Below are 27,811 nucleotides of genomic sequence, written 5' to 3'. Positions count from 1 at the left end.
AAAGAGAAGAGACATAGAAGTATAACGATATGTAAAGGTAATGCTTTTAATCTAAATATCTTTTGACTCTTCCTGATGTGTGCAATCTTAAACTGCAGTAAGCTGTAGATAAAATGTTTTGACCGTTCATGCTTGCATTGTTGTCTGCTTTTAAAGACAAAACAAGAACAACAAATCATCTTGTTTGTTCTAGAGGTTGCTAAAAATAGATAAATATTTTTTCCCCGAGTACTTGGAAAACCAATTGTAGTTCCTGAATGTGACTTTGCAGCAGCCACTAAAGGATGGGAAAAATATCCCCCATGTATTAAGCACAGATTGGCAGCTCAACATTGGGCAACTACTAAATTTTCAGTTAAACTGAGCAAATGGTTGTATGGCCAAAACAGGCTATTATGATCTAATGCAGATTTTCTTCTGTAGATAGTGAAGACAACTTTTTTCCTTATAGATATATATTTTTTAATTTATGGTGCCCCATCCTTATCCAAACATAATGTCTCCTGTCTCAGGACCTCTTGGTACCAGCTGCAGAACTTGTCATTGCTGGCAGTGGTGGCTTTTTGAGATTTCTGTGAAATTGTGATCCCAAGCACCTGGGTATTCCCTCCCTCCCCTTGTTTCTCATAGTTCTAGCGTATTGGGCACGTTAAGGGTTCTTAATGCTGGAAAAGGATCAGGACCAGAAGGCAGGTGGGTGAAGAGAAGGTCAAGTTTTCATCCAAACCACAAAGTTGAAGTAAGGGGATGGTTTCTAGTACCAAACTTTCTGAAACAAGAAGTTAAAGAAACTGGAGGGGGTCATCTTGCTGTCAGCAGCCGCAGCTTTGCCAAGCATTTGTTTTGCAAAACGGTGCAGCTGCCACCAGGTCTGGGCTGAGAGCCGTCACCGTGAGGCTTTTTAGGGACAGCAGCGCTCCGTCGGCTGCCGGGCTGCAGCAGGTCTGGAACTGTGCAGCATTTCCAGGTGACTTTGCAGATTTATAAACCTGGCTGACTAACGTAGTGTTGTGTTGTCGTCTGCTGTGGCCTGAAATAACAGAAGGTGGGGATTGCTGCTCCCCAGCATCGGTGGGTGCTTCCACAGGTACTTTGCCAAGGTCATGAGTGCTAAGTAAACCAGATGAAAGAAATCCATGTTGCAAGAAGTCATGATTAACTGTGGTCTTTGCATGATTTATTGCTTATAAATGAAGTGCTTGCCTTCTTTTTTTTTTTTTTTGTCCTAGTAACTAAGGCAGATGTGAACTTTTAAGTCCAGTGAAGCATTTTCTGGCTCTTGCCCCTGTTTACATGATTCAGGGGTTTGCAGTAGTTGCACAACAAACATTGCTGTAGCTGTGAATAGAACGAGCCGTTCAAGCGCTCTGCTTCTGGCAGTGCAGAAGAGATGAAGATCTAACAAAAGGCTTGTGTATAACTTTGCCTTGGCAGCTTTTTTCAAAAAGCAATCAATAGCTGTAATGCATTTTGAAGAGTGGGACGTAGTATTCACGGGACGGGGCTGTCTGAGCAGCTTACGTGGACAGCACGTCTCAGTTGTCACGGAACAGCAGAGCGTGATGCCTGTGGAGTGGTGTTAATGCAGGCTTTCTCTAGAGCTGCAGCAGCTGGGTTGCTTTTCAAGAATGGATTTGTTTGCACAAAATCTGCCCTTGTGTCCCTTCTGATGCATTTTAGGTGCAACATAAGGCAGATGCATAACAGAAAGGTGATCCCAAATGAAATTAAGGCAGTGTATCAGCAGCCTCTATTTATGAGGTTTTCAGGAGTTATGAATAGATCAAGGAGGATCTTTTCTATATATCTTGATGCTTTGTAAAATCAGGAAGTATAAACGTTGCTTGCATGTTCTTATTTTGAATGGGTGTTTATTCTGTATCATGTTTTTGGTTTGGTATTTGTTTCATTTACATTTTAACCTGACTGCAAGTAGTTATTTTCCTCTTTTGCTCTCCTTGGAATTCATAAACAGTTTCTGACTAGAAATGAGGTGCAGATGTAATTTTTTTTTAAGGTATAGAATGGCAGAATTGCTAGAGAAGACCCTGGAGATGCCAATTTCCCTCAAGTCCAACCATTCACAAAAATCTGTGGTATTGATTTAAGGGCTGCAGGTCATATAGATGGCATGAACTTAAAATAGCATTTCCAGCAGCTAGCAGATGAAGAGGTCCTGTAGTCCTCACTTCCACGTCTTGTGCCAGCTGCGGAACAAAACCGGAGGTGAGGCTGACATGACCCACGGCACACACTTGAGGGTTGTAAGCACACAAAAACCATTCCCATTTTGGGAAATCCCTGAGCTGGGAGTGGTTGGGGTTTGGGAGCTTGTTCGGGGAAGCTGCCTGACAGGCTTGCCTTGTTCCCATCCTGCTCCCTGCACATTTGCTGCTGGTCACTGCCTGAGGGGTGCTCTGCCAAGCAGACTTTGGGCCAGTCTGTTGCAGGAGGAGAGGCACCATGGGGCAGGGGACCACGTGCTGGATGTGGCTGTGCTGGGGATGCTGCTGGGTCCCCTGGTAGCGTTGCAGTGTTAGCCGATGGACTGCTGGCATTTGCTTTCTCCAGGAGCCTTTGTTTGAGGTTACTCCAAGGCAGGGATTTTGCAGGTTGTATTCAGTGGCCTGAGCAGGGGAGTTGAAGGCCATCTCCACAGTAGTTGTTTGCGGTTTGGCAATGTTTCCAGCGAATGACTGTCATTTTGCTTGGCCTCAATTAGCAAGTTTGTAAACATCACTGCTGCTTTCTTACACGGACAGCTGGAGCTTTTCCCACCTTGCTGTCTGTGCTGTGAATACCCAACGCAGCAAGAGCGGTACATCTGTCCTGCGATTGCAAATTGCAGTTGCAGTGTAAATACCCAAATGGTAAGTGAAGCAACTGTTGCTGAATGAAAGGCTTTTTCCCCCTCGGTAGTTCAGCCTTTACAGTTACATAATCATTTTGCCCCACTAATTCTTCTACAAACAGCCAAAAATGTAGAAGAACTATAAGTAATGCTTGAAGACTAAAACTGAAGTTTGTTTAAAATACGTGGAACTGAGGAATTAGTTTATGCAGCCAAGAGTTTTGTTAGAAAGAGTTGCCAAACACACTCCCTGATCAGGTCCTGTAATGACCAGCTAGCCCTGTGGCTACAGATTGAAGTGAGAGTTTGCATAGTACCCGTCCAAGATAATTTTAATGTTAGAGCTCTCAGTAACATCTTAGGGGCTGTTTTTTTCCTTCTTATTTCGTATTCACTGTACTGAGCAAGTCATACGCACTGATAACACAGAGGCTTCACGTATTGAGCTCTGGAAGTTCACTTTGTGGTTTTCATTATGACTGTTTGGGGTTCTTAATCATTTAAAGCAAATCTTTCATAAACACTTTCTCTTTTGCTTCTTAAGATCCTGTTTGCGGAGCATACCAGAACAAGGATGTCATTTGTGTGAGATGAGATTTCGAGCTGCCTTGTGTTCTTTGGAAAGAACTAAATAGCGTCGTGACATGCGGAGTCAGCGAGCAGAAAATCAAGGATGAGCAGAGGGATTCAGATTGGGAATGGCTGGGTTCCTGCAAACCCTTAGAAGCACGGTGGCTTTTTAGCTCAGCGAGTTTTGGAGCAGATGAATGAGGGGTAGAAGCTGTGAGCACAACACATTTGAGCCTTGTTTTCTGCAGGGCTGGCTGCCTTTGTGAATAAACTTGCGAGCTGACTGCGTAGTGTGATAGATATGTCACCGTCTAAATCAAGATACAATGAGAAAGGGATGTGAAGTCAGATTTTGGGACTACGTAGGTACAAAGCGTCAAACAGCATGGTGATGTACTTCATCTTCCCTCTTGGCGACAGTGTTATCTTCTCTATTTACTCAGATAAAAGAAGGTAAATTCTGTATTACAAAATCAAGAACTACAAAGGTTATTAATGGAGTGTTATCTCCTCGCTTTTTATTTTATCACCGTTTGGTTGTTCTAGCTATCTGCCTTTCTGTTGTAGAATGTTTTGCAAATGTGTGCAGAGTTCTTTAGAGGGGTAAGTACCGATAACAGGAAAGTGGCATCTGAAATGGCTCAAAAAGTCCTTAACAAGGCAACTATTCACCCTATCAGGCAAAAGGCATATTTGCCTCATGCTCCTTTTTCTATTTCCCCTGTAATATATTCACTAAGTTTGTGATGGCTTTGTAAGTTTGAGGAAGAGCACGAAACCAGGGCTTAGTAATGCTAAGCTTTAAATTCCTCTAACCCGTTGGGGAATGTTTTTGGAAGCTCGAGGTATTTGTGTGCACAGGTATCTCCCCTGCTTGCTGACTTTCTGCTGAGCAGGGGTTCTCCCTGTTTGAGCAGAGCTGGGACACGGTAAAGAGTGTGTCCAGCCTCTGCAGTCACAGGTACACATCCAGGTACTGTGAGGTGTGTGCAGTGATTCCTTGGCAGAGTTTCACCGAGGGGAACTTTAAAAGCACAGGAGTTATCTACCTCCCAGAAAGCAGGTTGTCTTGCACCCATCCGTTCCCTTCATCCTCTTGGTGATAAAGATCCTGAGAAAGCTGTACTGCTACAGACAGCTCCGTCCGCCCCTCTGATGGCATTAGTGGCCTGCTCACTCCCCGTTTAATTAAAGAATGGGCCGAGTGCTTTCAACACCGGCGCGTATCTCCTCTTGTGGGGTGGGGCGTGAGAGGGCTGAGCGGGTCTCAGGCCCTTCAGGGACAACACAAGTTGGGCTCTTCCTTCTGCAGCCCTGTCAGATCGTACCCATTCCTGTCCCAGGGCAATCTCAATCAGTACTTTAGGGTTGTCGTGAGGCCTCAAGGCCCCAGCCCCTGCTCGGCAGTAGGTGCTGGATTGCACAGGTCTGCAGCACCGGCGGGTGCTGGGCACCGCTGCCCACGCTGCTCCCGGGGATTGGAGTTGCCAGGGCCTTATCCGGAGCCACCCCTGGAGACACGGCCCTGCTGGGCCCGGCTTCCACCCAGGCACCTTGCAAAAACCCTCGGACAAAAGTGTGGGGGGAGCAAGGATGGAGGCCGTTAGCGTTCAGAGGGCCATGCCGCGCTCCTTGGCCAGCTGCTGCCTGTAAGTGATGCCTCAAGCGAGCGCCTCAGCATGGAGGTGGTGGTCTGGGGAGCTGCCTGCCCCTGCCGTGCAGGAGGGGAAGGCTCGCCAAGCCCTCCCTCTGCGTTTTGATGTGTCGTTGTTAAATGATATATATGCGTGTCGCCTTCTGAAAGTTCACGGCAAGCACAAACATTTGAGCTAGTGGGGGATTGCTGTGGGGTAAGAGCTCTGCGGGCAAAGGTAACGAGACCAAACTCGCGTGTCTGACAGCAGCCGTGTGCTGTGTCGCTGTGTGCACACCCCAGGAGCACCTGGAAGATGCTCTTCTCTTGTGGAGCTTCTCGTGGCTCCCCCTTCGTTAGGGATTTCTCCTTCCCCTGCTATTTCTTGGTTCAGCTTAGGCACAAACAGATCTGGTGCATTTTAGTGATTATTTTAGCTATGGTGTATATATAGAAGTCTTTGAGGGTGGTGTAGGTTTGTAACTATTCATCTCCCCTTCAACAGAAACGGTAGTAAAGAATTGTAAGATGTGACCTTCGCAGCTTTAATACTGAACCTCTTCAGTTTCACCGTGTTGCTTAGTCTGGTGGTGGCCGAGCTTCCCAAGCTATACTGAAAGCTGTGTCCCCAAGTAAACGGGCATTCAAGCAGATCAACTTATGGCATTTTATTAAGTCAACACTCATGCAAAAGCCACCTCCAGAGCTTAATAATTATTTACTGAGTGCTCCTGGGTCATGAGAGAGGTTTTCATTAAGTTCAAAAAGCATTATGTTCAGCAGCTTGTGCAGGTGTGTTTTAAAGACGGGAAGAAAAATGGAAAACTACTAAATTGTGTACAGCTACTTAAAAAGAAAAAATCTTAGAGGTTTACACTGTCACTGTGAGTGCTGGTTGTTATTTATTTAAAGAAAGGTGTATCTACTGAACTCAATTCTGTTTGTAGCTCAGCCATTTGCTCCTGGATAGGGGACATCGTTGACTGCATGCATCGGAGGAAGAAAGCACTGGAGGGAGAGGAAAATGTTTGCCTGGATGATGGTGGAGCAGGTGCCACAGCAGGCAGCGTGTCTCTTTGAATGTGTAGCTTTCAAATGCAGAAACCTTTATTGAAGAGGAAACAGTCGTTGCTTTACTGTGGAGGCTGATAAAGGTCCTGCACCATTTATGTAATTGCTGGCCTTACTGCTCTGTCCTTGACAACAAAGGACATCAAGGGGTGCCAATTTTTTTTTTTTTTTTAACATTGATATGCCAGTTCAGTGCCAGCCAATTGGCTCGCTGAGCGGAGTGTCGCTGTAACCCACAATCAATTATTAAATTTTAGGAATGAAGTACAAAGTGCTGCTGGGAAAATGCTGGGGTAGTTTTCATGTACCTAGAATCCCTCTCAATGGCTGGAGATAGGGGAGAAAACCTTTTTCTTTTTGTTGTCATCAGCTCCCTCTAATATTAATTTTTCTTTTGTCTTCTCTTTTGGTATCCTTCCTTTTTCTGTTGCTCATCCCTATGGCAAACAGCAATGCAGACTGGCAGCTTAGATGCTGCTAACACTAATAGTGCTGGCAACAAAAAGTGTCTGGAGTTTTTACTGCTTGGTACAGAGACTGCAACTGGAATCTCTACAAATAAATTCAGTTTTGAGAGAAATTATAGCACTCATTGAGCAGGAGGAGTGTCAGGGGAGCTGTGCGGGTGTCTCATTTGGTAATGCCTTCTGTAGGTCAGGCCGGGTGTTTGAGTTGTTCGCAACCTTTCATCTACTTGCTTTCAAGATCAGGAGTGATGTTCTTATGCTAGTATCAGCTATTTCAGTGTGGATGCCTTGCTTTTCTCCATAAATGATGATGAATGAAGTAAGGGTAAGGCATTAAATACAAGCATTTAAATCCCATTTCTTACCTCAGACCTCCAAGGTCTCGTGCAGCTCCATGGATTTCTGGAGGCACTACAGCTTCTGCTTCTCTTGGCTGATTTCTCTGCAGGCTAACCCCCTACTAAACAGTTGGCATGGACAGCAAACAATAACCTCCCTCTCGTGTGCCATTGCTCTGCATACAGCAGGGCAGGAGGGCTTGCCAAAGCAAGTGTTTTTTGAGAGCTTGTTTTTTTTTTTTTTTTTTTTTTTTTTTTTTTTTTCATTCCACTTTCCAGTCTTGTGAAATCTGTGCTGCTACTGCACTCCCCTCTAGGCAAGACTACATGTGGAGTGGCTGGAGAACTTGTAAGTAAAAAGGACTGATGGCTAACTGAGAGGCGTTTTTTGGTGTATTTTACTTGATTCTTGTTCACCTGTGTCCAAGGAACCTGGGGCTGTGTGTGGGGTCTGAAGGGCAGAGGCAGGTCAAACTCTGCAGGCTGCTTTTATTTTATATCAGGCACAGTCTTATCGAATTCTGCCTTTGGGCATTTCAACCAAAACCAGGGGCTTCATATCTTACTGACGGGACTCCCTCCCCTAAGCCTTTTGCTAAACCTTTTTTTAATGCTAAACTCAATCAAATTCTAGTTCAGACAAACCAAAATAAATGAAGAAGCCCTGAAAAAAACCTTTGCTGGGTGAAGATTACAGGGCGTGGAAAAGATGTGTATTGTTTTAGCTACAACTTCCATGTGCAGCAGGCAAATGTGGGGCACAGGCTATTGTTGGGCTGTTCACAGAACCAGAAATGAGAAGTCATTACCAAAATGTCAGCTCTCCTGGACGTGTTTCTTGATGGCATCTTCAGAGTGTCTTCTGCTGAGCATCCCCCTCTGACACGTAGGTCAGCTGCGCACACGCCTAGCTGAAACGTTTCAGGTGGGCATTGGTCAGATCCTGTCTGAAGCAAGTATCCCGTGGCTGTTGCCAGAGAACAGAAGAGTGATGGGCGAGCAGGTGGTGGTTTGTTTGTTTTGTGTGTGGTTTTCAATGAAGAAGTGTTTGGAAGAGCTTTGGGTTTGAGTTGTTGGTCTGTGCTTTTCACTTGTAGTTTGTCTAAAAACATTATGTTGGAATTAAAAACAATAATTTGGAATTGTTTTTTTAACAAATATGTGGGTAATGAAAATGTGTGTAAACCAGGCAAGTAATGCATGTATACCGGAGAAGGTGTTGAACCAGTTTGTAAGAAACTGAAAACAAAATGGACTTAACTTTTGACTAGTTTGGCTTTTTGTCCAAGGAGACGGAAATCAAACCTTCAGTACCCATCTAGGCAGGCGGGATGATCCCAAACCGTGTGGGGTCTGTAATCGCTTGAGTTGAAAGCAACGAAATAAAACTTGGTTCTAATCCGACCAGTTGCTTTATGTTACGCAACAGCCGTCTGCATTACCGTGTGTGCATACGGTAACTAACGTTTCCCAGGCATCTGAACAAAGGATGTGTAATTTAAATGTATTTAATAGAATGCTATCGCTTAATGATTAATTGAATCGGCATATGACATTCATAGCTAATAACTCTCAGTCTGTATTACACTGTGCTTATTAGACTGCTAATGGATAACTGGTTTAATCATCCCTCAATTAAGGGGATGAGTCGGTTTCATTTATTGTAATTAACTGATATCCATAACCATGTTTGCAGGAAGTATCTCAGTCGCGTCGAGTATCAGTTGCATGTGTGGGTTCTGGGGCTGCCTGCGCAATGCCCGGCTGAGTCAGGCCTCGTCGGAGAGCTCAGCGGCCACGTGCCCGGGCTCCGCACCGCGCTGCGGTGTCTCACCTGCACCACGCTTAAAGCTCAGGCTGCTTCCAAAGTGCAACTCTGCCGTACACTATTGACTAAGCGTTTGATACAAGTTTGTAATTTTTTTGATGTAAAAGTGAGTTTCTGAAACAGTTTTTTCTATTTGCTTTCGGGTGAGCACGTGGTGATGGAGCCCACAGCACCCTCTGCTCCGTCTCGGGGCGTTGCGCAGTGCGGTGTGTGGCTGGAGCAGGGCTCGGGGGCTGGGCGTTTTGTGGGACAGCCTTAGAGAATGAAACACCAAGGGGAGCTTTCTGGTTTTCAGCTTCTACTTTTCATCTATGCTGCTCTCGGTGAGTTACAGTGGATGGAAGAAGTGCCGCTTCAGCCCTGACGTGAGAGCTGCCCGGTCCCCAGGTGACGGCCACGGGACAGCTGAGAGTTGGAGCGGTTTTGTTCATCCAGTTCCACTCGTGGTGCTTGTGAAATGAGCCTCTTGGCAGGCAGGTACTGTGTAGCAGCCTCCAGGCTGTGTTTCTGGCAGATCCAGGTATTATTTAAACTCGAACACATTGCTGGCAGTAGCTGCAGTTTGACAGCACGTTGTTCCCAATGATTCCTTCATTCAGAACTTGGGTGCCTTCACTGCTGAGAGCATCCTAAAAGGTCAGCGTAGCCCAGAACACCAGGAAGAGTTTGATTCAGTGCAATGCTGGAGGAACGTTGGCTCTCTTAGCATTTCTGGGCAGCATGAGCTGGGATGAGGAAAGGGTAAAAAAGCAAATCTACAGGGCTCCTTCCTACTTTTCATTTCATGTTTTTTCCTGTTGGCTATGCAGGAGCACAGGAGGTGCTGTTCTCTCTATCAGGGGTACATGCTCAGTATTTTTTTTAGTGGTTGGGGCTACATGACCAAGAGGGTTTGGAGACCTTTTTGGAGACCTGTAACTACCCTAGCCGTGCAAATACACGTTTCCAAACTGGAGGGCGACTTTGTGAGTGGTTCAGCTGTGCCTTCAAACGTGGCTGCATCCAGGAAACGGGCTGCTGGGCTGAGATGTGAGAATGCTCCACTGCCGTTAATTGGGAGGGTGGTGTTTTTACAAGTATCACAGTCAATGACTTGTCTTGAGCAGCTAATTAGTGCGATTATTCCGCAGCTGCATTAGTTTCACCACAAAGGTTTTCTCTTGTTTTATCAAAAGGATCAGTGTCTCTGTGAATGTTTCAACCTGACAGGTCTTAAATAGCAAGGCTGTCTCCTCCCAGCGCTCCTTCCCTGCCCCCAGAAGGCGAGCTCTCTTGATCTCTTGTGCAAGTAAGCATGGGCTCTTCTTTTTCATTTCCCCTATGAACACAACGTTGGTCCTAAACAAATCTCACAGGCTTCCAAGCCTGCCCAGGAGATGTGGCTTTCGATGCCTGCAGCCTCCAGGGGCTGGTGCTGGAGGGGCGCTGGCTCGCGAGCTGCCCAGCACCGCACTGAGATGCAGGGAGCAGAGGCAGGGGGCTCACAGGCAGCTCGCTCCTGGAGTGGGACAGCTGCTGCCGGCTTCCCCAGGCATTCCATGTTCTCCTCTAGCCTGGTGTGGTCTTTGCTTCTGCATGGCCCTGCCTGGGGTGTCCGTCATGGGTTAGGATCAGAAACCAAGTGCCATCACTTACACCCGCTGTGGCATCTTCTCATGCGGATGCACGGAGTCCTGGGTTCCTAGCTGCTGCTCACTTCCTTCCCTCGAAGGCTTTGTAGCTTGGTATTTACCTCCCTGGATTGCTCCATCTTAAGGATGCTACACAAATGTCTTGTAAATGGGGTTTTACTCCTGGGGGTGAATAAAATGATGGGGTCTTTCAGGAGGTGTCCCTGCAGTTTATGGCAAGCTCCTGGGTTTGTCCTGTGTTATATGCTGGGATGTTTGGTCTGTTGAGGGCTCTTAGCAGGTGAAGGTGCATAGTGTGTTCACCTGGGCAGCACAATAGGCTGTGGTAAGGGTGACTGTGCTGCCTGTTCCTCCATCTCGCCCCACCCAGGAGATGCTGGTGTAGGCCTCAGGTGGGAGCTGCTGCTTTTGGGGTCTGGTTTCTAGCTATGAAGAATGTCACTATCAGCAAGTCCAACCCCGAGGTAGTATTTTGCAGGAAATAACTGTACTTTATTGTATTGTGCTTTCATGGAAGAGGTAGAATTTCTTTCTCTCTTTATTTTGAGGTAGGTGATTAGACCTGGCGTATTACCTATACCTATCATTAGGCATGATTCATCCTTTCCATACTTATAAAAAAAAAAAAAAAAAAAAGGGATATGAGTGCCTGCTGCTACCTATAAAGGCATTTGTTTTTCTCGTGGATGGTGGCTGTATTAAGTAGTAAATCACTTTTTACAGCTGGGTATCGGCATTTGGAAATGTTCAGTCCCCACGAAGTTAAGGCAGCCTAACGCGCTGCTAAGTCCCTGCAGTGGGTCGGCTCCGAGCTCCCCATTGTGTGGTGCCGCGGAGCCCTGCGGATTCTGCTCCCTGCCCCAGAACAGTTCTGCAAACCCTGAGCGATGAAGGCGCTGGTAGAAGCTGAGCTGTCTCTCTCTGCTCTTCCCACAGCAATTCCGAGCATCCTGGCGCTTCCAAGCCTCCCTTAAGCTCCTCCAGCATGACCTCACGAATCCTGCTACGGCAGCAGCTCATGCGTGAGCAGATGCAGGAGCAGGAGCGTCGGGAGCAGCAGCAGAAGCAGCAAGCAGCCCAGTTCATGCAGCAGAGAGTTCCCGTCAGCCAGACACCTGCCATCAACGTCAGCGTCCCCGCCAGCCTGCCCCCCGCCACGCAGGTACCCATGGAGGTCCTCAAGGTAGGTCGGCGGCTCCACCGCTCTGTGTCGTAGCTCTCATTGAAATAGACTTAATGTGCCCTAGGGATGGGGTGACAGGTACTTTTGGGAATGAAGTCTCGCAAAGAAGCTGCGCTGTGGCTTGATTCGCAGCTTATTCTGGTGTCCTTGTACCAGAGAGTAGAAATCCTTCTTAGTTTGTGATTTTTTTTTTCTTTATACTTTGAGATCTCGAGGGAGGTTTTGTTATAAAACCACCATTTCTCTAGTTTTCCCATTGGAAATCATTGTCCGGTCTTTCTGGCACTTAGTGTTTGTCCGAAGAAAAAATGATTAATACATATTTAAATCAATAAAATATGCATTTTTTTAAATGAAATAAAAAATTTGAGTCAAAACTCATTACAAAAGAGCTCCTCAGAAAGCCTTAATCTGAAATATGGGTGAGTTTCCAGGCTCTTGCAACAAGCCTTTGTAATCCTTTTTTGCTTAAATGACTTGTTTGCTATTAGTAGCTCTGGATTCCTTGTCTTACTGGAAACTGTAGGAGCTTGTTAGTGTCTCTCTGTCAAAGGGGATGTAGCTTGCTAATTACTCAGGGAAAAACTTCTTCAACTAGAAGAAAAGAGAATTTCATGCACAGGGTAAGTCCACATAAAGTAACATGAAAATGTGTTAGCAAAATAATGGAAAAAGTGATGTAAAAATAGACATATTTCGTTAGAGTAAAGTTTTTGTAAGTTTTGAGAAGTGATTTATTTGCTCTCCATTAGTGCTAGATCTTTTTATTGCAGTTGGATATTTGGCAATTGCTTTCTGTTAGTAAGTGTATTCTTGCCAGAGAAGTTAATTGAACTTGCTTACAATGCATTCTTGTACTTTGCCCATCACTGCTCCATATCGATGAGAAGTATTCCAAGATTTAGCCTTTAAATAGGCTTGCAGATGCAGTATTTCAAGACAGTTTCAGCATGACTGTTTTATGGGGGAAATGTAGGGTCCTTCTATTTATTGAACCTGCATTATGGTATTGTGTGAACAGTGCCAAAATTAATACTCGATGGGGATACTAGAATATACTCAAGTGTGGTCTACAGTGTAGGAGTAGAAATTGACTGGGAAAAGCAATCTTATCCTAATGCTTGTCCATCCTGAATTTGTTAGATGTATTTCCAAATTATGACACTGTAGTTACAATTTGGATCTAGCAGATGTGTAGAAGACAGAAAGTAGTTTTCTGTTTGTAGTGCACTTGGTTAACCAAGCATGTGTTAGATTTTTCTATCCTTTCATCCTAATACTTTCTGACATAAATTGTAGTGTTGTTTTTTTTTATATCTGTTCGTAAACTTACAGGAAAGCTTTTATTTTCTGATGATACCATACTATCAAGGAAGATGTGTAATCTCTTGAAGCATTAGCAGTTTTCTGTGGTGTCCTTTTTACAAGTACCTCCATACGTGAGAGAGAAGGGAAAGCAGCCCTTTATTTCTAGGAGACAGGTTACAGAAGATGCTGTGTTGAAAGGTGATGCTCTGTTATTACAAGTGCAGTGCCTAGGAACTGGCTTATCACAGGAATTCCTGCAGATCCGTAACTTGCGGGAGCATTGCTAGCAACTTCACGTGAAGGACTCAAACGGGAATTTTTGTCCTTTGGGACCACAGAGGAAGCATCTGTCCCCAGTCCTCGGCAGCATGTTTGACCCCACAGAGCGAAAAGTTGTGTGAGTGCATCCTTACCTGGCTTGTAAATGAAAATTAATAGCTGGCAGCAAGGGCTTTTTGGCAACAGAGTCGGGTGTTGTAGGTAATGGCTGCAGAAACACGCAAAACGGCGTCTGACTCCTCGTTATCTGCCTTTACATAAGTAACAGCCAAAACTAGCAAAACCCAGTCCTCTTGGTCTCTTGCTCGGCTTGAGAGAAGAGAGACTGGTTTGCTCCCTTTTGCGGCTTATGTTTTTAGTGGAAGCAGCTAAAGATTCGTGCTTTTATCCATAGTGATACCGGACTGGACCAACTCTGTACAAAAAAAGTGCTAAATACCAGGCTCGAAGTTATTTGTTTTTTTAACATTAAAATATTTACTATTGATGTTTCAGTGTGAATAGGATTTTACTGGAAAGTCCATATGGTTTATTATTATTATGAAACAGGTTGCTTGGCTCAAAAGATGTGTTTAACAGTAAATTGGGATCTTCCTGGTGCCGATATGCTGACAGCCAGCTCTGCCAGCAGTAACCTGCTTCTAGTGACATCATTTCCCCGGAGCTGCTTTTTACACTTCAGTTGGTTTTAGCTATAGACAAATTATCCATACGAGATGTACAGAAGTTTTAATTAGGTGAATAGGGAACTACACGTGGTAACTTTATTACCCAGATGGTCTGGATTTAGTGACCTTAAAGAATGAGGTGGACAAAAAGGGGATTTTTACACTTTGAGAAATGTTAATCTGCAAGGCAATTTTCTTTAAAAAAGCTTTTTGAATGTTACTACACAAATAAGACCAAAAGTGGCAGCTGCTTTGTTGTTAGTTTTGATGATTTTTATAGAATTTAAAATCACATTTAAAAAAAAAAAGAGAGGAAAGAAAAAGCAACCTGTTGATTTGGTTCACTCTTTGGATTATGTAATTAACTGTGTGGCTTGCTGTGTCCCGTATCTCACGATATTAGGGGAATAGTAGTGGAGTGTCTGAGGATAGTAGTTTGGAATGACTAGCTTAAAAAGAAGCTGAAACTGTTGATGAGTTTGCATTTTGTATTTGTGTTCAAGATGTTTAAATTGTCATTTAGAAACAGTACAGAAAGAGTAATACATATTAATCCATGTCACATTGCATAGGAATTTCCAAGTTACATAACGTGGCCATTACATTCAAGGGTATATGAATAAATAGGATTTTATTTTCTTGAGTAATGACTTCTTATTGCATCATTTCTGTGTCAAGTAATGTAGCTTGACAAGGTAGGAAATGACCTGTTGGAATTAAAATGTAGTGTTGCTTAGTGAAGCCTAATTTTGTGATGGACTAGGAATGGGGCTGATGCATATCAAGCAGTATCTCTCCTCATCTAATAGCAGGAGGGTTTATTAGGGGTTTCAGTTGTCATTCTGCTCCACTGATGTTAGTTTCGCAGACATAAGGGCTAGTTTGTCTTTAAGCATCTTCTCACCCATCTCCTGCGGCTGGTTAGGGTTAGTGCTACGTGGGGGTGTCACAGGAGGTTCTTTGCTTCTGCTCTGCTTCAACTTCTTGCTCTGCCTCAGAAATAGTAGAAAGTAACTTTTTAAAATGTGTTGATGTTTGATCAGGAGCCCAATGTACACAGTCAGTCAATACTTTCTATTTAATAAATGAACTTCTTTTGTAAAGAATTCTTCTTAAAATATCTTCAGTGGTTTTCTTCATAAAATAGTTTCTTCCATACAGGTGTATGATAATTTTGTGTCCTTGATAGCAAGAAGTTGTTGCTGTTGTTTATCCTCCTGTCTGGTAGGATTCCTTTCCTGCTGGAGCAGAGGCACCTCTGCAGCTCTCAGTGCTGGCTGTGGCAGGGCTGGCCTCTGGGAGCAGATCCCCACATTTCTGTAAGTGGGGTCAGCCCGGTGCTGGAGGAGGTTGGGCATCAGGCCTCTGCCCCTCACCTGTGAGGAGTGATGAGAGGCTAGTCCTGCTCCCAGGTCATTCATCTGCAGAACAGTGCTGCTGTTAATCCTTGCAGAGCTCAGTTTGTTTCAGGTGGTGAAATCCTTGGCTATCAGAAATCAAGAGAATCCACCCTAGGTTTGGAGGGAGGCCAGTCTGTTAAAAAGTTTTCCCACAGCTGTTTCAAACTTCATCTGTTAATGTCTTCTTGATATCACAGAATCATTTTTACACCTGTAGTCCTACTATGTCTGCTGACCCTGATGTCTGTGAGCATCCTCGGCCTGCAGAACTGCAGAGTAATTCCTTTGAAAGCATCACCAGGACAGGCAGGATTGAAAACACCAGTGGGCAGCAGACATCCATCCCAGGTTTTCTTCTGCCTGGGGCCCTGAACAAGCTGAAATATCTGCTTTTCAAAGTCCAGAACCAACTAGTGTTCACTGCATTTCCATTCGTGCTTTATTCTTCTTTGCCCATCCTATGGCAGCGTTGCAGGCTGATCGCCACTGATCCCAGAGTGGGTCCATTCACCCATCTTGCTGCCACCCCGGCACTGCTGTAGCTCACACTTATCTTTCTCCTTCCAGCAGCTTTTCCTGAGTCAACAGAAGCGCAGCCAGGCTGTCTGGGACAATGCAGGAGGCCCGGCTGGCCTCTTGCTTTAACCCTCGTGTCATTGTTCATTCAGGTTTTAAATGTGCCCCCACGATAAGCTCTTTGCATCAGATACCCTGTATTTCTTCGGTTTTGAAATGCCAAGCATGCCTCTGAGTGATGTTAATGACTATGGACAAGTATCAAAAAATGCCTCCTCCCAGACCTTTTCCAGTGTGTTCTGTTACAAAGAGCGACCTGTGGTGTTAATGTAGTCCTTCTGCTCACCAGGGAAGGCTGTGCAGTTAGAAATAGTATTCCTGGTGTAATAATTACCACGAGACTTCATTGTATGGGAGATCAATCTATCTGTCCTACAGTTCTGTAGAACAGGAACAACGGGATGTCGAGATAAATGTGTGGTAGCATCTGTTACAGTAAATGTGTGTTTGTGGAAATGCTTATCTGATCAAAAGTTAATTTAATCGAACCTGACAATAGCAGCTAGCGGTGTGTGCCAGTCTGTTAAGCCAGCCTGGCATGTATTTGCAGTTGTAACTCGGAGAAGTGATTTGCCAGACCAGGTCTTGCTGAACTGCAGATACAACACAGAGTCGGTGAGTGTAACTTCAGCCCACAGCAAATTCTTCAGAAGGAGGAACTTGCTTTTAACCACAGAACCTCTAAAGCCTGTCCTAAGCCTTCACGTAAGTAAGAGATCTCTTGGGCCTTCATTCTTTTGCTTGCTTAGTGGGTTGTAAGCTCCTCCAGAATGAGAACTGGTGCTGATGTCTGGTGAGTGCTAGAGGTAAAATGTAAACTCTTGCTCAACGCAGAGGTTATTGGACGTTAAACATGCGTGGAATTCGAGGGGGCAATGTACTTCTGTGCACAAGTGTCTGACTGCTTGACTGCTAGTGCAAAGCCTGCTTTCACCCTTCATCCCCTGTCTCCTTTTCCTATGGGTGTCAGTGTGTGCGTTGCCTACGTTGTATCAAATCCCGTTTCAGCCCAAGTCAGCTTAAAATAAAACCACCTTACCACCCTGCACTGGTTGAGCCAAGAACACAGAAAGGGGCAGTGCTGGTCCCTGGGGTTGTGCTGGTTGCCTCTGCAGCAGGGCCCGGAGCCCCCCCACGGCGCTGAAGGCCGGGGGGAGTCATGTGGAGGTCTGGGGAGGCCTCTGTCGACAGCTTTGACAGACGTTAAATGTTGAAATGTGAAAACTCAGATCTGCTTAAAGTAATCTTTAGGCATTATGTACACTCGCAAATATTTCAGTTCTTCAGCTAGTTTGGCAGCATTATTCTGCGAGACGCTGAACCTGTGCAGTGACTGAATTCGAAGTGACAAGCTAGAGACATTCCTGCCATTCAGGAGAGGCTTAAGGAATTTCTTATTGGCTAAATTACAAATATGCAGCATTTTGCCCAGCACTGCATGGCAATTTCAACCTGCCTGACCATGACAAGATTAGCGCTTTTCCTCCCCCTCCCCAGCAGTTATATTAAGGGGGAAAAAAAAAAAAAAAAGAAATTAGATTAAGAAGTACCAGGCAGAGATGCAAAAGCTTGAAAGAGTAAAAACCAGCCTTACCTTGAATGATTCTGTCTGTCATTGGATTGGTGCCTTAATTAGCCCCGTGTCCTTTAACCTCTTGAGAAATAAGTAAGGGATAAATTTGGGGATAAAGACAAAGACGCCCAGAGATTTACCACACACCGCTAGGTAATTCATCAAGGAATGCTGGTAATTAGCCCTGCCTCTTTCCTTTCTGGCTCATTTAATAAAACTGGTTGATTTAAAATAATGCCTGCTGGTTCATTATCAACTACTTTAAGAGCCAAGTTATGAACTTGAAACAAAAACCAGTATTGTGTTGTCTGTGAAGGACCTGGCGAGTCTTTTACTTTAAAAAAGAAAAAAAAAAAAAAGTTACTCAGTCCCCCCACAACCCCCCACTATATAATTAAATATTATTTTGTACTTGGATTACCATTTGGCTTTTGGGGTGTATTTATTTTCTAGTGTATGCTGCTGAAAAGCAGAGAGTAGAAAAAAATTCCGAGATCTTGAAGAGGAACGTGTCAGGTTGTGTTAAGACAGCGTGGCCTGATGGAATTCAGCTGAACACTGCGCTCACAATAGTAGTGGGCCGGTTGAGGAAGTGGTAGCTGTTTTAACTCTTTATCCCTCACAGATAGGTGCCAGCCCCATGTCTTGTTCTTTGACCAAAAGGATCCATTTTAGTAATGCAGCTCTGTACTGCTTGCAGTGGAAATTATCCCTGAGCTGAGGCTGGAACACATTTGGTTTTTGTTTCCGTAGGAAGACATTCATGCAGCATTCTTCAGGTAAAATATTATGGAAAAATATTTTTCCCTTTCTTTACACATAGGAGAGGCATTCCTCAGAACTGAAATGAGAGGGTCAGGCTAGAATTGGATCACCAGGCTGCTGCCTTTGCACTTCTCTGGAAGAACAGTTCTGCGCGGCAGCATCCACTTAGGATTTCATACACCATCAGTTGCTAGCCAGTGGATCTGGTTAGTTCTGTCTGTCTGACTTACAGTAATAATAATTTAATTCTCTAAATCTTCCTTTAATAATTAATGACAGGCTCAGATTGCAACACTCCTGAAACTTGTGGGCTAGAGGAAAAGCAGACTGTGCTAGCGTTCTGCTTAGATCTTGAATCTGGGGCGTGCCTGATCTTGAATCCTTCAGAAGGCTTTCTGAACCTCTTGTAATTCATCAGTACCTTCAGGGGCAGACTTGGTTTAGTGCAAATAAGGAAAAACATCCTCCTGGCTTGTCATGCGTGCATCCCCTTTGCATCCCAATGGCTGGTTCTTGTTCCTCATGTTCTATTAAGTTTTGTTGTGACCCAGCAAAACAGGGCCTGATTTTAGATGCTTGGCAGATCGGGAAATGAAATAATCCATCTGGTGGTCTTCGTGGAATCATTATCCTGCCAATCTTAAATTCACAGCAACTCTGCTACCAACTACAAAAATACCTTGCTGCCTCCAAACATTTCCATGGAGAGTGCTGGTGGGATATTGGGGTAACAGCTCGGTCCTGCAGGCTGTTGCTGGCACTTCCATTGGATGCCAGTTTCACACTTAACCTATTTGTAATTCTGAGACTTGGTGATATATTTTTGTAGTTGAATTAGAATTATGTACAAATTTTCAAGCTTGTAAAGATACGGAGCACAAAATAGAGAAACTTTAAAAACATAATAGATCAAAAAGAGCTATTTAATTCCCAGTGTTTTTGCAAAGTTAGAATGTCCCAGCCAAATGAATATGTGTGTCCCACATCCTGCTCGTATCCTTTCAGCATACTGGAACAACACTTCAGTTATGGATCTCTGTGATTTAGTGTCCTTGACTTGCTGATTATCAGTAGGCTGTGATGTCTCAGGTAGTTCTTTGAAAACCCTTGGATAACTTATCCCATTTAAACAATTTCTTTTTATTTTTGAACATGACCAGAAGCAGCATGCCTTTCAACATGATATTACAGTAGTTAAGCTAGCAGATGAAATACTGTAAGCACTGGAGAACTAATTCAGGGCTGTCATTCCTTGCATTGCACTATCATAATCTCTCAGCAGATGGCATTATGGTTTCCAAGAGCGTCTGTTTCTTGGGAAAGCTCTCAGTTGCTGCTGAAGCTGCCTTTCCAGACCGTTCCCTTCTCCGTTGGCTAACAGTCAAGTGATAGAAACTGATTTTCACACATGATTCTAATTGTCTTGTTCATATTGTATTTGGTTTCCACCAACTCATGTCCCAGAGGTGTCTTTAAGCCGTTAACCGGTTGTGTGCCCTACACAACGGTTCCTACATGTGGAAACAAATTGCTGCTAGAAAGTCTGTGGAAGGCAGGCTCTCTCTTGAAAGTAAACCTGCTACTGGCAGCGAGTGGAAGTAGTAAACTTGTTCAGCAAGTGCAGCTGGAATGCTTTAAATAAATAAAATCAAAATTGGAATCTGCAATGTATCCAAAAACAAGCACACTGAAACGAGCAGAAATGCTTCTTGTGTTTAAAAAACACAAACAAAAAAGCCGTGTTTTAAAGAGTATTTTTTTCTGTCCCAGGGCAATGTATTTGTACCTATCTCTCTCTTCCTTCTGAACATGGGGAGAGGCAGATCTGCTCCCCAAAAAGCATCATAGGCTATTGGGAAGGAGCTGTGTGGCCTTGCTAGGAGGGCTTGGGGTCTCAGATGGTGCTGGGCACCCAAGCATCTTTAAAGGACTTGGAGTCATTGCTGCAAGCTCTAGAAAATCCTGACCGTGATTTTGAGAGTGTTTTTTTTTCCTCCCTATCGAACACTGACATTTTTTGTTTCCTAGTTAAAGGCCTTGAAGTTGACTGCTGTGCTCAGTGCACTTGTGGTGGAAAAAGCAGAAATTATTCTGACTCCGAATCAGAAGTGAGCTAGGAATTTGTTAGGAAGCTTGTGCATCACAGTGGATAAATCAAAGCTCCTGTTTCAGGCTTTCTTCCGAAAAGTCACCTGGAAATTCCTAGCTGAAACCATCAAAACTTTACAGACGTCATGGCTGATTTTTAGAGGAAGAGATGAGCAGGTAGCAAGTGGAAAGCCTCTTTTCAAAGCCAGTGGGGCAGAGCTTCTCTTACTGCTGCTGCAGCCCCGTGCGATCTGGGGCTGTGTTGCTGAAGCCGTGTGGTGCTCTGCTGTCCTTTCAGAAAGGGCTTTGAAGTTCGTTCTTGTCTTATTAAACAGCAATTCTTAGAAGTGAGACTTAAGTTTAAAAAACACGCCAGTCATCTCTAGCGTAACTCAATAATTGAAAAGTCTTTATTTGCACAATCTAGTACTATTTCTAGAACTAACCTAGTACTACTGACTGTTTTATGGAAATTATGTCTCTTGAAATCTATTTGATAGCCATGCTGACATGACACAAATCTGTATAAAATCTACTTTTAAGGGCTTTGGAAGTACTTGTAGGCTTGTTTAAAGTGACCTCTGTGAAACTTAATCCCCTCTCCCCACCCTGCCAAAATGGATTTTCATTTCTGAATAGTACTTTAAGAAAAAAAAAAAATTGGACTTAAATTTGAAATAATATCGGGTCCTGCATATTTGGCACAGCCTAACAAAATTGTGTTCCCTGACTGCCTCTTGAAACTACAGTCTTAAATACCACGATAGGCTGGGTCTCAAAGAAACAGTTTGTTCAAGGAAGAAGTAAAGTGACCTTGAATGAGTCAGCAGTTGTGTGCAGCAGTTGTAAGCTCTCCGTCCTTTCTGCTTTCTAAAAGGAAATGAGTCTTGGACCACAGGCACCATTCATTGTGCAGCAGTTAATGGGCTCCTTTCACATGAAAGTTCATATATTCCTTAAGGGTGCAGCCCTGTAAGGTTTGTTGTGTAAAAGGAAAAATAGTATTTAATCATGCTACTGTGGCTTTTCAAAAGAATTTATGCTTTTCTAATGTATATTGGCTTTTTGAGGGAAGAAAAGTGGTGCCTTCTGCTCTGGAGTGATTCTTATTAAATTAAGTGGGTGCTCTGTGCGAAGCGATGCTTCCCATGTGCATTGCTCAGAGCTGCCTTACACCTCTCTCTGCAGCATTTAATGTAAGGAACGAGGGGACAGCTTCCAGCCAAGGCTTCTCCCTGAGTCAGGCTGCTCCCTTTATCCTTAGAAAGTCTTTCTGAGTTTCCACCTTCTCCAGGAATTGGTATTAATTCCACTTATCCGCTTCGGTTGAGGCCACCAGGACCAGCTCGCGGGGCTGTGGTGATGGTGCCGGTCCCGGTGGCTCCGTGTGGTGTGAGTGCACGGCGTCGAGATGCTCCACCTGGGATGCAGTGAGGAGTGCGACTGCCACGGCACCCAGGGAACAGCAGCAGAGAACTGTTAGGGCACCGCAGCTCATCTAGTGCCACGTTTATTTCTCTAGTGCTGCAATTCCCGATAACGCGCCTCAATTAACTATTGCTTCCAGCTGTACATAAGCAGTAGGCCACCAGATGGGGTAAGGCAGAAGCAAAACAGGCTGTTATTCAGCCTATTCCTTATTTACACCCGTTTTTGGAGGGTTCAGTTCTGTGTTACATGGACTGTTTGCAGTAGAGGTGGCTGAGAGTGTTCCTTGCAGCCCTGGTGGCCAGCAGTGTGGAGCAGCAACGTGCTTTGGAAGTCAATTCCCCGTTGTCCCCACTTACTACAAGTGAGTTTATTTTCGCAGAGTGCTGTTGATGAGTACTAATTACATTCGTGTCAGAGGAAATTAAACGAGAAGCTGCTCTGCAGCCACTATGGAGCTGGCAGCGGTGGCCTGGGGTGTACGTGGTGTCCGCAGCCAGTCCCTGGTGGCGCCCCGTGTCCTGCAGCACGCTGCTGGTGGGCACACACCGAGCCAGGGAGCCTCAATGCTGGCTGTCACTAGGTCTGCTGCCTCTAGCTCCCTTGCTTTATTTCCTCCATTCAAACTTTCCTTTAAAATCCAACGCAGTTCAGTGTGTGCCTGTTTGCATTTTCAAAGCATTAAGATCTCAAGCTGTTCATTCCGTCCTGTAAAATAATGATTTGCTAAAATGGGATTATGCTTGAGGTATAAAAAGGGGTAAGGAAGGCGGGGAGATTGAGTTAGGATCTAGTTATTCCACATCTAATCTCTACCTCCATCTAATTGTCCAGACTCAGCTTGCCTGGAGCTGGGTTATGCTTCCATACTCTCTTAGGAAGCTGAAACGTTGTGTACGCTATCAATCAGTGGTGACAGGTATGTCGTGATACACATGCAGCATTGCCTGCTTTCCAGCAGCAAGAGGCTTTGTGTGTATTTTCCCCACAAATAAGGCTGTGCTGGAAAGTGCTGTGCCTGTTTCCCCTTGGGAACCTAGTTCTGTTCTTGTAGCAGCAATTGAAGGGTTACACCAGCGTGGTTTAAAATAGGATTCTTCTGAGACCAAGCCTGGAGGCCCTAAATGTCTCTCGCAAGAGACGTTTTGATCTTCTGACAAAACCAATACTTCTGAATTTCTTGGCAATACTGATCTGCAGCTAACCTTTGGAGAATGGGGATGATAACACACACCCGACTTTGTGTCTCGTGAAGTGCCTCTCCTGGTGAGCTGTTGACTTGTGCTTTTTTGAAGTTCAGATGAAACCCTTGAAAAGAGCTTTCTGTAAAATGTTTCAGAAGGTGGAATTAGTGTGCTGCCACACCACAAAATGTGATTCTAGGTCCCGTCGGGAGAGTCCTAACCCTGCTGTGTCAGTAGGACTGCACCCAGCAGAGCATCGAGAGCTCGCAGGCCCTTGCTCTTGTACAGAGTCAGTGCTGAAAAGGCTGCTGCTACCAGGGCATGGGTTTGTGCTGGAAAAGAGAAGATTAGGTCAGCTTTTCATATAGCATATTTTTCACAGCCTCTCTTTTAAGTATTCCTGATTTAAAAATAAAATAAAATAAAATTGCTTGTGCAACATCTGTTGGAAGTAATGATCCTGACTGCATTTTTTGGTTATGTCTGGCTGAGCAGAGCCAACCACAGCTGACTGAATTTGTGTCGAAAGCTTGCCCCAGTTCAGGTGATGGTGCTGCAAATGCTCCATCCTCTGGCCTGTCAAGGGTCATTTAGGTGGACAGGTGCTTCTCGTTTCAGTGTAACTGATTATTTGCCTGCCATATGTGAAATAACATGAGGAGAAGGGTTTTCAACAGCTCATCTCTGTGAGACACGGAGGGGCAGGTGTGCCGAAGGTTACAGCACTGGCCGAGCGGCTGGATGTTGTTTTTGTCGGTATAAAATAGATCGTGATGCTGTATCTTGGTGTATGTAGGGCTTGAGATCTTTAAAGGGCTGAAATGTTGCCATCCTTCTTTAACAGATGAGCCTACGATAAGCTTGTGTGTGCTTTTGCCTTTTTTTTTTTTTTTTTTTCCTCCTGGGAGCCAGAAGATAGCCACCATCTGGCTGTTACGGGAATAAGATCATGGGGTGTAAAGGTGAGGTCACACAACATTATGGCTCTTTGCCTTAAATACATCTTGGTGTTACAAAAGTGTTAGGGCAGCATTCCTGTAGCCAAGAAACAACTAAAACACTAAATTTCCTTGTGGTTTAAGATGAGTGCAATAAACATACTTAATTTCTTACTGCTGCTACCTTTAATCTCTTGTGGCTACTGTGATGTCTGCTCTAACACCTTCTTTGTGAGTGAGATGTCAGGAAATAAAATATGTAATGTTGCTTAATGGAAGTGTCAGGGACATAAGCACTCTGCTTGCTAGGAAAAACCATCACCTGTCAGCAGTAATGCTGACAGCACAGTTCTCAGTTTTGATGCTCTGTGGCATCAATTCGGCTGGCTGGGTTAATTCTCCTCCAGGGCAGAGGCTTGCCTCTGTGTAAGGGCTGTACGCACCTTTGTGGCTTGCCAAAGTACCAAAAACAAAATCCCAATTCTGGTATTTAGCAGAATGCTTCAGATCGTAGCCGGTTGAGTTTGCATGAAGGTGACTTGGGTTGTCTTACATTAGCAAGCACGATGATCGAGCGCTGCGAGGTACTGAAACTGCCTTACTACAACTCAGTAGGTTTTAATACAGTCATAAATAACATCACAGCTCGTTGAACAGAAGGATAAAAATCAAGCAGTTCGGTGGTAAGCCAGCTTGCATTTCCTTCACTTAAAAGAACTCAGCAGTGTAGTATTATTTTAGGCTGTTTCTAATGATCATATTAGCAGTGTGGATAAAACGGGTGCATCTGGACTGCTTTGTTCTGCTTCTCCAGACCTTCCCTATTGGGGCTGACATGAGACACCATGGGCTGTAGGCAAAATATTATAGAGCCCAGCAAAGCGTCTCTAATTTTTTTTTAAACTGTGACATTTAGAAGCTCAGGGCATTTTAATGGATAAAACTGTTTTGAATTAACAAAATCTTCATTCTGTTGCTAATTTTTTCTCATGGCGCTACGTGTCCGTCATAAAGCAGATAGCCTCCAAACAGGCACGTACTTGAACAAGCGTCCTTTGTGCTGTAGCTAGTGTAGTGCTAAGTGATTCATTAAAATAAATGGTCCTTTCAAAATTATGACTTTTATTTTTGGGCATTCCTTTAAAAGTTATGGTAGAAAGGTCTTCCAGTTAGTGGTACAGGCCAAACACAGCATGCACTGTGGTGTTCGTTGGGTTTGGCGTTCGTGTTTTCTCTTTTCAGACTTCACTTATGAGCAGAGGCATGTCTTGGTATGTGCTTTGTCAGGGACCGAGGGAGCATGCTGCCAGTCTCACAGTCCCCATGGATTATGTGAACAAAGAGTGTAGCAGTATTTCACCTGCATCATTTTTAAAATATGTATGCAACAAGTGTGGATGTCCTGTTGGTGCGCAGTGTGCCTCTCCAAAGTAGGTTTTTTCCTCTTGAATATAATAATCTAGGAGTTGTATTTGCACTTACAAATAAATTATGTTCAAAAAAGGGAAGGACACAAGCATGGTTCTGTTTGTGGCTTTTGGCTGTTCAATATATTTTGATCTAGTGCCATCTTTAAATCTCTTCCTATCTTGCATTCCTTGGCTGAATGTTGAAATTTTGTAAGTAAATACTTGGATGGCCCAGGGGCACTATTCTGAATACCACTTCTTTCTTACAAGCTAGAGCTGAGAATTTGAAAGATCTGAAATCAGCCTTAGTCCTTGCTTGGCCCCCAAGTGCTGAAGATAGTGTTCCTCTACACCAGCAGTTATCTGGGCTCAAACTTCATCTCATGTGCTATAAAATCGAGCAAGCTTTCACAAACCTTGTAGTGACGACACCAGTGTTGAGGGTAGGGAGTTTGAAACATTATGAAAATGTTTGTTTGGTTTGGTTTGTTTGCTTTCATCTACGGTTTGAGCAACATGGCCGGTTTTAGCTTAAATTCCACCTGTGAAAAGTCGGTGTTGCATGATACATGTGAAGACAAGCCCATGCAGGGACAAAGCAGATTTACTGGATTAAAATCTGTCATGTTTGGCAACTGACTGACAGTGAGTGACCCTAGCAAACCAGGGCCTGGAGAACGGTGCCTCTCCTCACCTGTGGAAACTGCCTCAGAGCCCTGCAGGACTTGAGGACATACACGTTCCTCCTTTTGCACAGCTAAGTACATGCTCTCCCAGCTGTGGGCTCTAGAAAGCCATTCCAAATCTCTAAACCCTTTGTACATGTGAAAGTTGATGTGCTTTAAGTCGTAAGCTGACCTGTGAAGGCCCTCATGAGAATGAGTGTTGCTGTTCTGCGTTTCTTTCTTGCCATCAGAAATACTGTAGAATGAAGGCGTTCGAAGCCACCAGGTTTTACAGCAGAGGTGCAGCGAACCAGGGACCTGGAAGGGAAATTTTCTGTTGTGCAGGTCTAGCAGGGGTTACTGAGGGCTGGAAGGGTGGTGGAATTGGTAACTCCTGTGAAATGTAACTGATAGGCTTGCTCAGGCTCTAAATATGCGACTGCAGGTCAAAGCTGGCACTAGCTAATGCCGTGCTTGGCAGCCTTGGGAGGAAGATAAGGTTGGACAAATACTTTTACCAATCTGAAGTGACTCTTTCAAGTCAATAGCGAAGAGTGATATAGTGGTCTGGATAAATCTTAAGTTGGTGCTGCTATAGGAAGCATGGATGATAGCGCTTTGGCTATGAAAGGCTTTCCAAGGAGAAGCTGGGAACAGAGGTGGTTTCAGACCATCAGTACAGGCCTTGGGGCAACTGAGATGTCTGATCCTGCAATTCTGCTTCCTCTGGAGCTGACGTGTCTCTGCCAGGTCTTACGAGAGATCTTATGGAGCAGCTTTATGTCTGTCATTGACAGTTCCTGTATGGGAGAGTCTTCTCTGTCATGCCCTAATGTGAGCAGTCTCAAGGCCTCTAGTGCAGATGAGAAAGTAGGATGTAGATTTGAGGTGCTTGAATCAAGTTTTCTACCTTGGCAGTAATTCAAGCTTGCTGGTCAGATGCAGTTTTGTGGCCAGTAGTGTTGTCTGCCAGTCATAAAATATTTATGACTGGTATAGGTGAAATCGTAGCAAAGATTTGTGTCTGGCATTTCATGGAGTCAATTACTTGTCTGTCCTGAAATGTTGAAAAGGTTTCTGGTACCTACCCAGTAACTATAAAAAAAAAAAAAGAGAAATTATGGCATGTATGTCAAAGTAATCAGCTGAAATGTTCATTTCCTAACAGAAAACCGTAGCAGTTCAAAGGATGAGATTCTGTCTGAAAACCACACTTACAGAATGGCAGCCAGTATGCCACTAACCTGTAAATTACACCAATTCCTGTCATCTTAAGCAAATTGGTTAACCTCTCCTTAATTTCTTTAGATACTCTGATCATGTGATCCTGTAGATAAAGCACAATTTTTAAATACCAATCACAAAAACTTTGTTCTTTTTTTTGTCCACTTCCGTGACTTTCCCTTGAAGGAAAATGTCACGTTACACAGAGGAGTTTTTGGTGATGGGCAAAACAATTCTCAGTTGTGTAAACGATGTTCTTTCTGTACAATGCGCCTTTTCATTTTCATAACTGTGTTTGAAGATGACTGTTGGAACCATTTAGACCGCAATCATACTGCTGACTCTTAAATGGCTTTCTTGTACCTGCCTTGATTTTCATGTTCAGAGGGTGTTTTGGATGAAGTAAGTAACCAGAGAGTTTTATTAAGTGTTAACAGATGTAATTTCCTTGCTTTGGCTATGTCCTAAGATAAAATACTGAAATAAATTCTTCTTTGCACATCATTCCCCAGTCAGTAAAAGTAACTTTTCAGCTTTCTTCCTGGGCTTTCTGGTCAGTGTTGTTCTAGTCACTGCCCCTGGATTATGGACTAAAAGAGAGGGAGCAAATATGCTCTAGCAAAGATGGAGAGAAGGGGAGAACAACAGCCAGAGAAGTTATGAAATAGGTATATCTGTTTCTGAATTCCCAGTTACCCTTGGGAATGATACATACTGCAACCCAATCAACTTCT

At 44.2% G+C, this 27,811-nt stretch overlaps 1 protein-coding gene across 6 annotated transcripts in view; it reads left to right on the top strand.

Annotated features, from left to right (window-relative positions):
* The window catches only part of MITF (melanocyte inducing transcription factor), a 96,271-nt gene that overhangs the window by 43,570 nt on the left and 24,890 nt on the right, over nt 1-27,811 (top strand). For all 6 annotated transcript variants that reach the window (XM_084530882.1, XM_084530884.1, XM_084530883.1 and 3 more), the window contains exon 2: nt 11,326-11,572. In XM_084530882.1, the coding sequence (XP_084387008.1) occupies nt 11,326-11,572 (247 nt within the window). The remainder of the gene's footprint in view (nt 1-11,325; nt 11,573-27,811) is intronic.

This window comes from Aythya ferina (assembly GCF_964211825.1).
Source record: "Aythya ferina genome assembly, chromosome: 10".
NCBI classification, from domain to species: domain Eukaryota; kingdom Metazoa; phylum Chordata; class Aves; order Anseriformes; family Anatidae; genus Aythya; species Aythya ferina.
The sequence above is the reverse complement of the archived record's forward strand: the minus strand, read 5'-3'. Positions and strand labels throughout refer to the sequence as shown.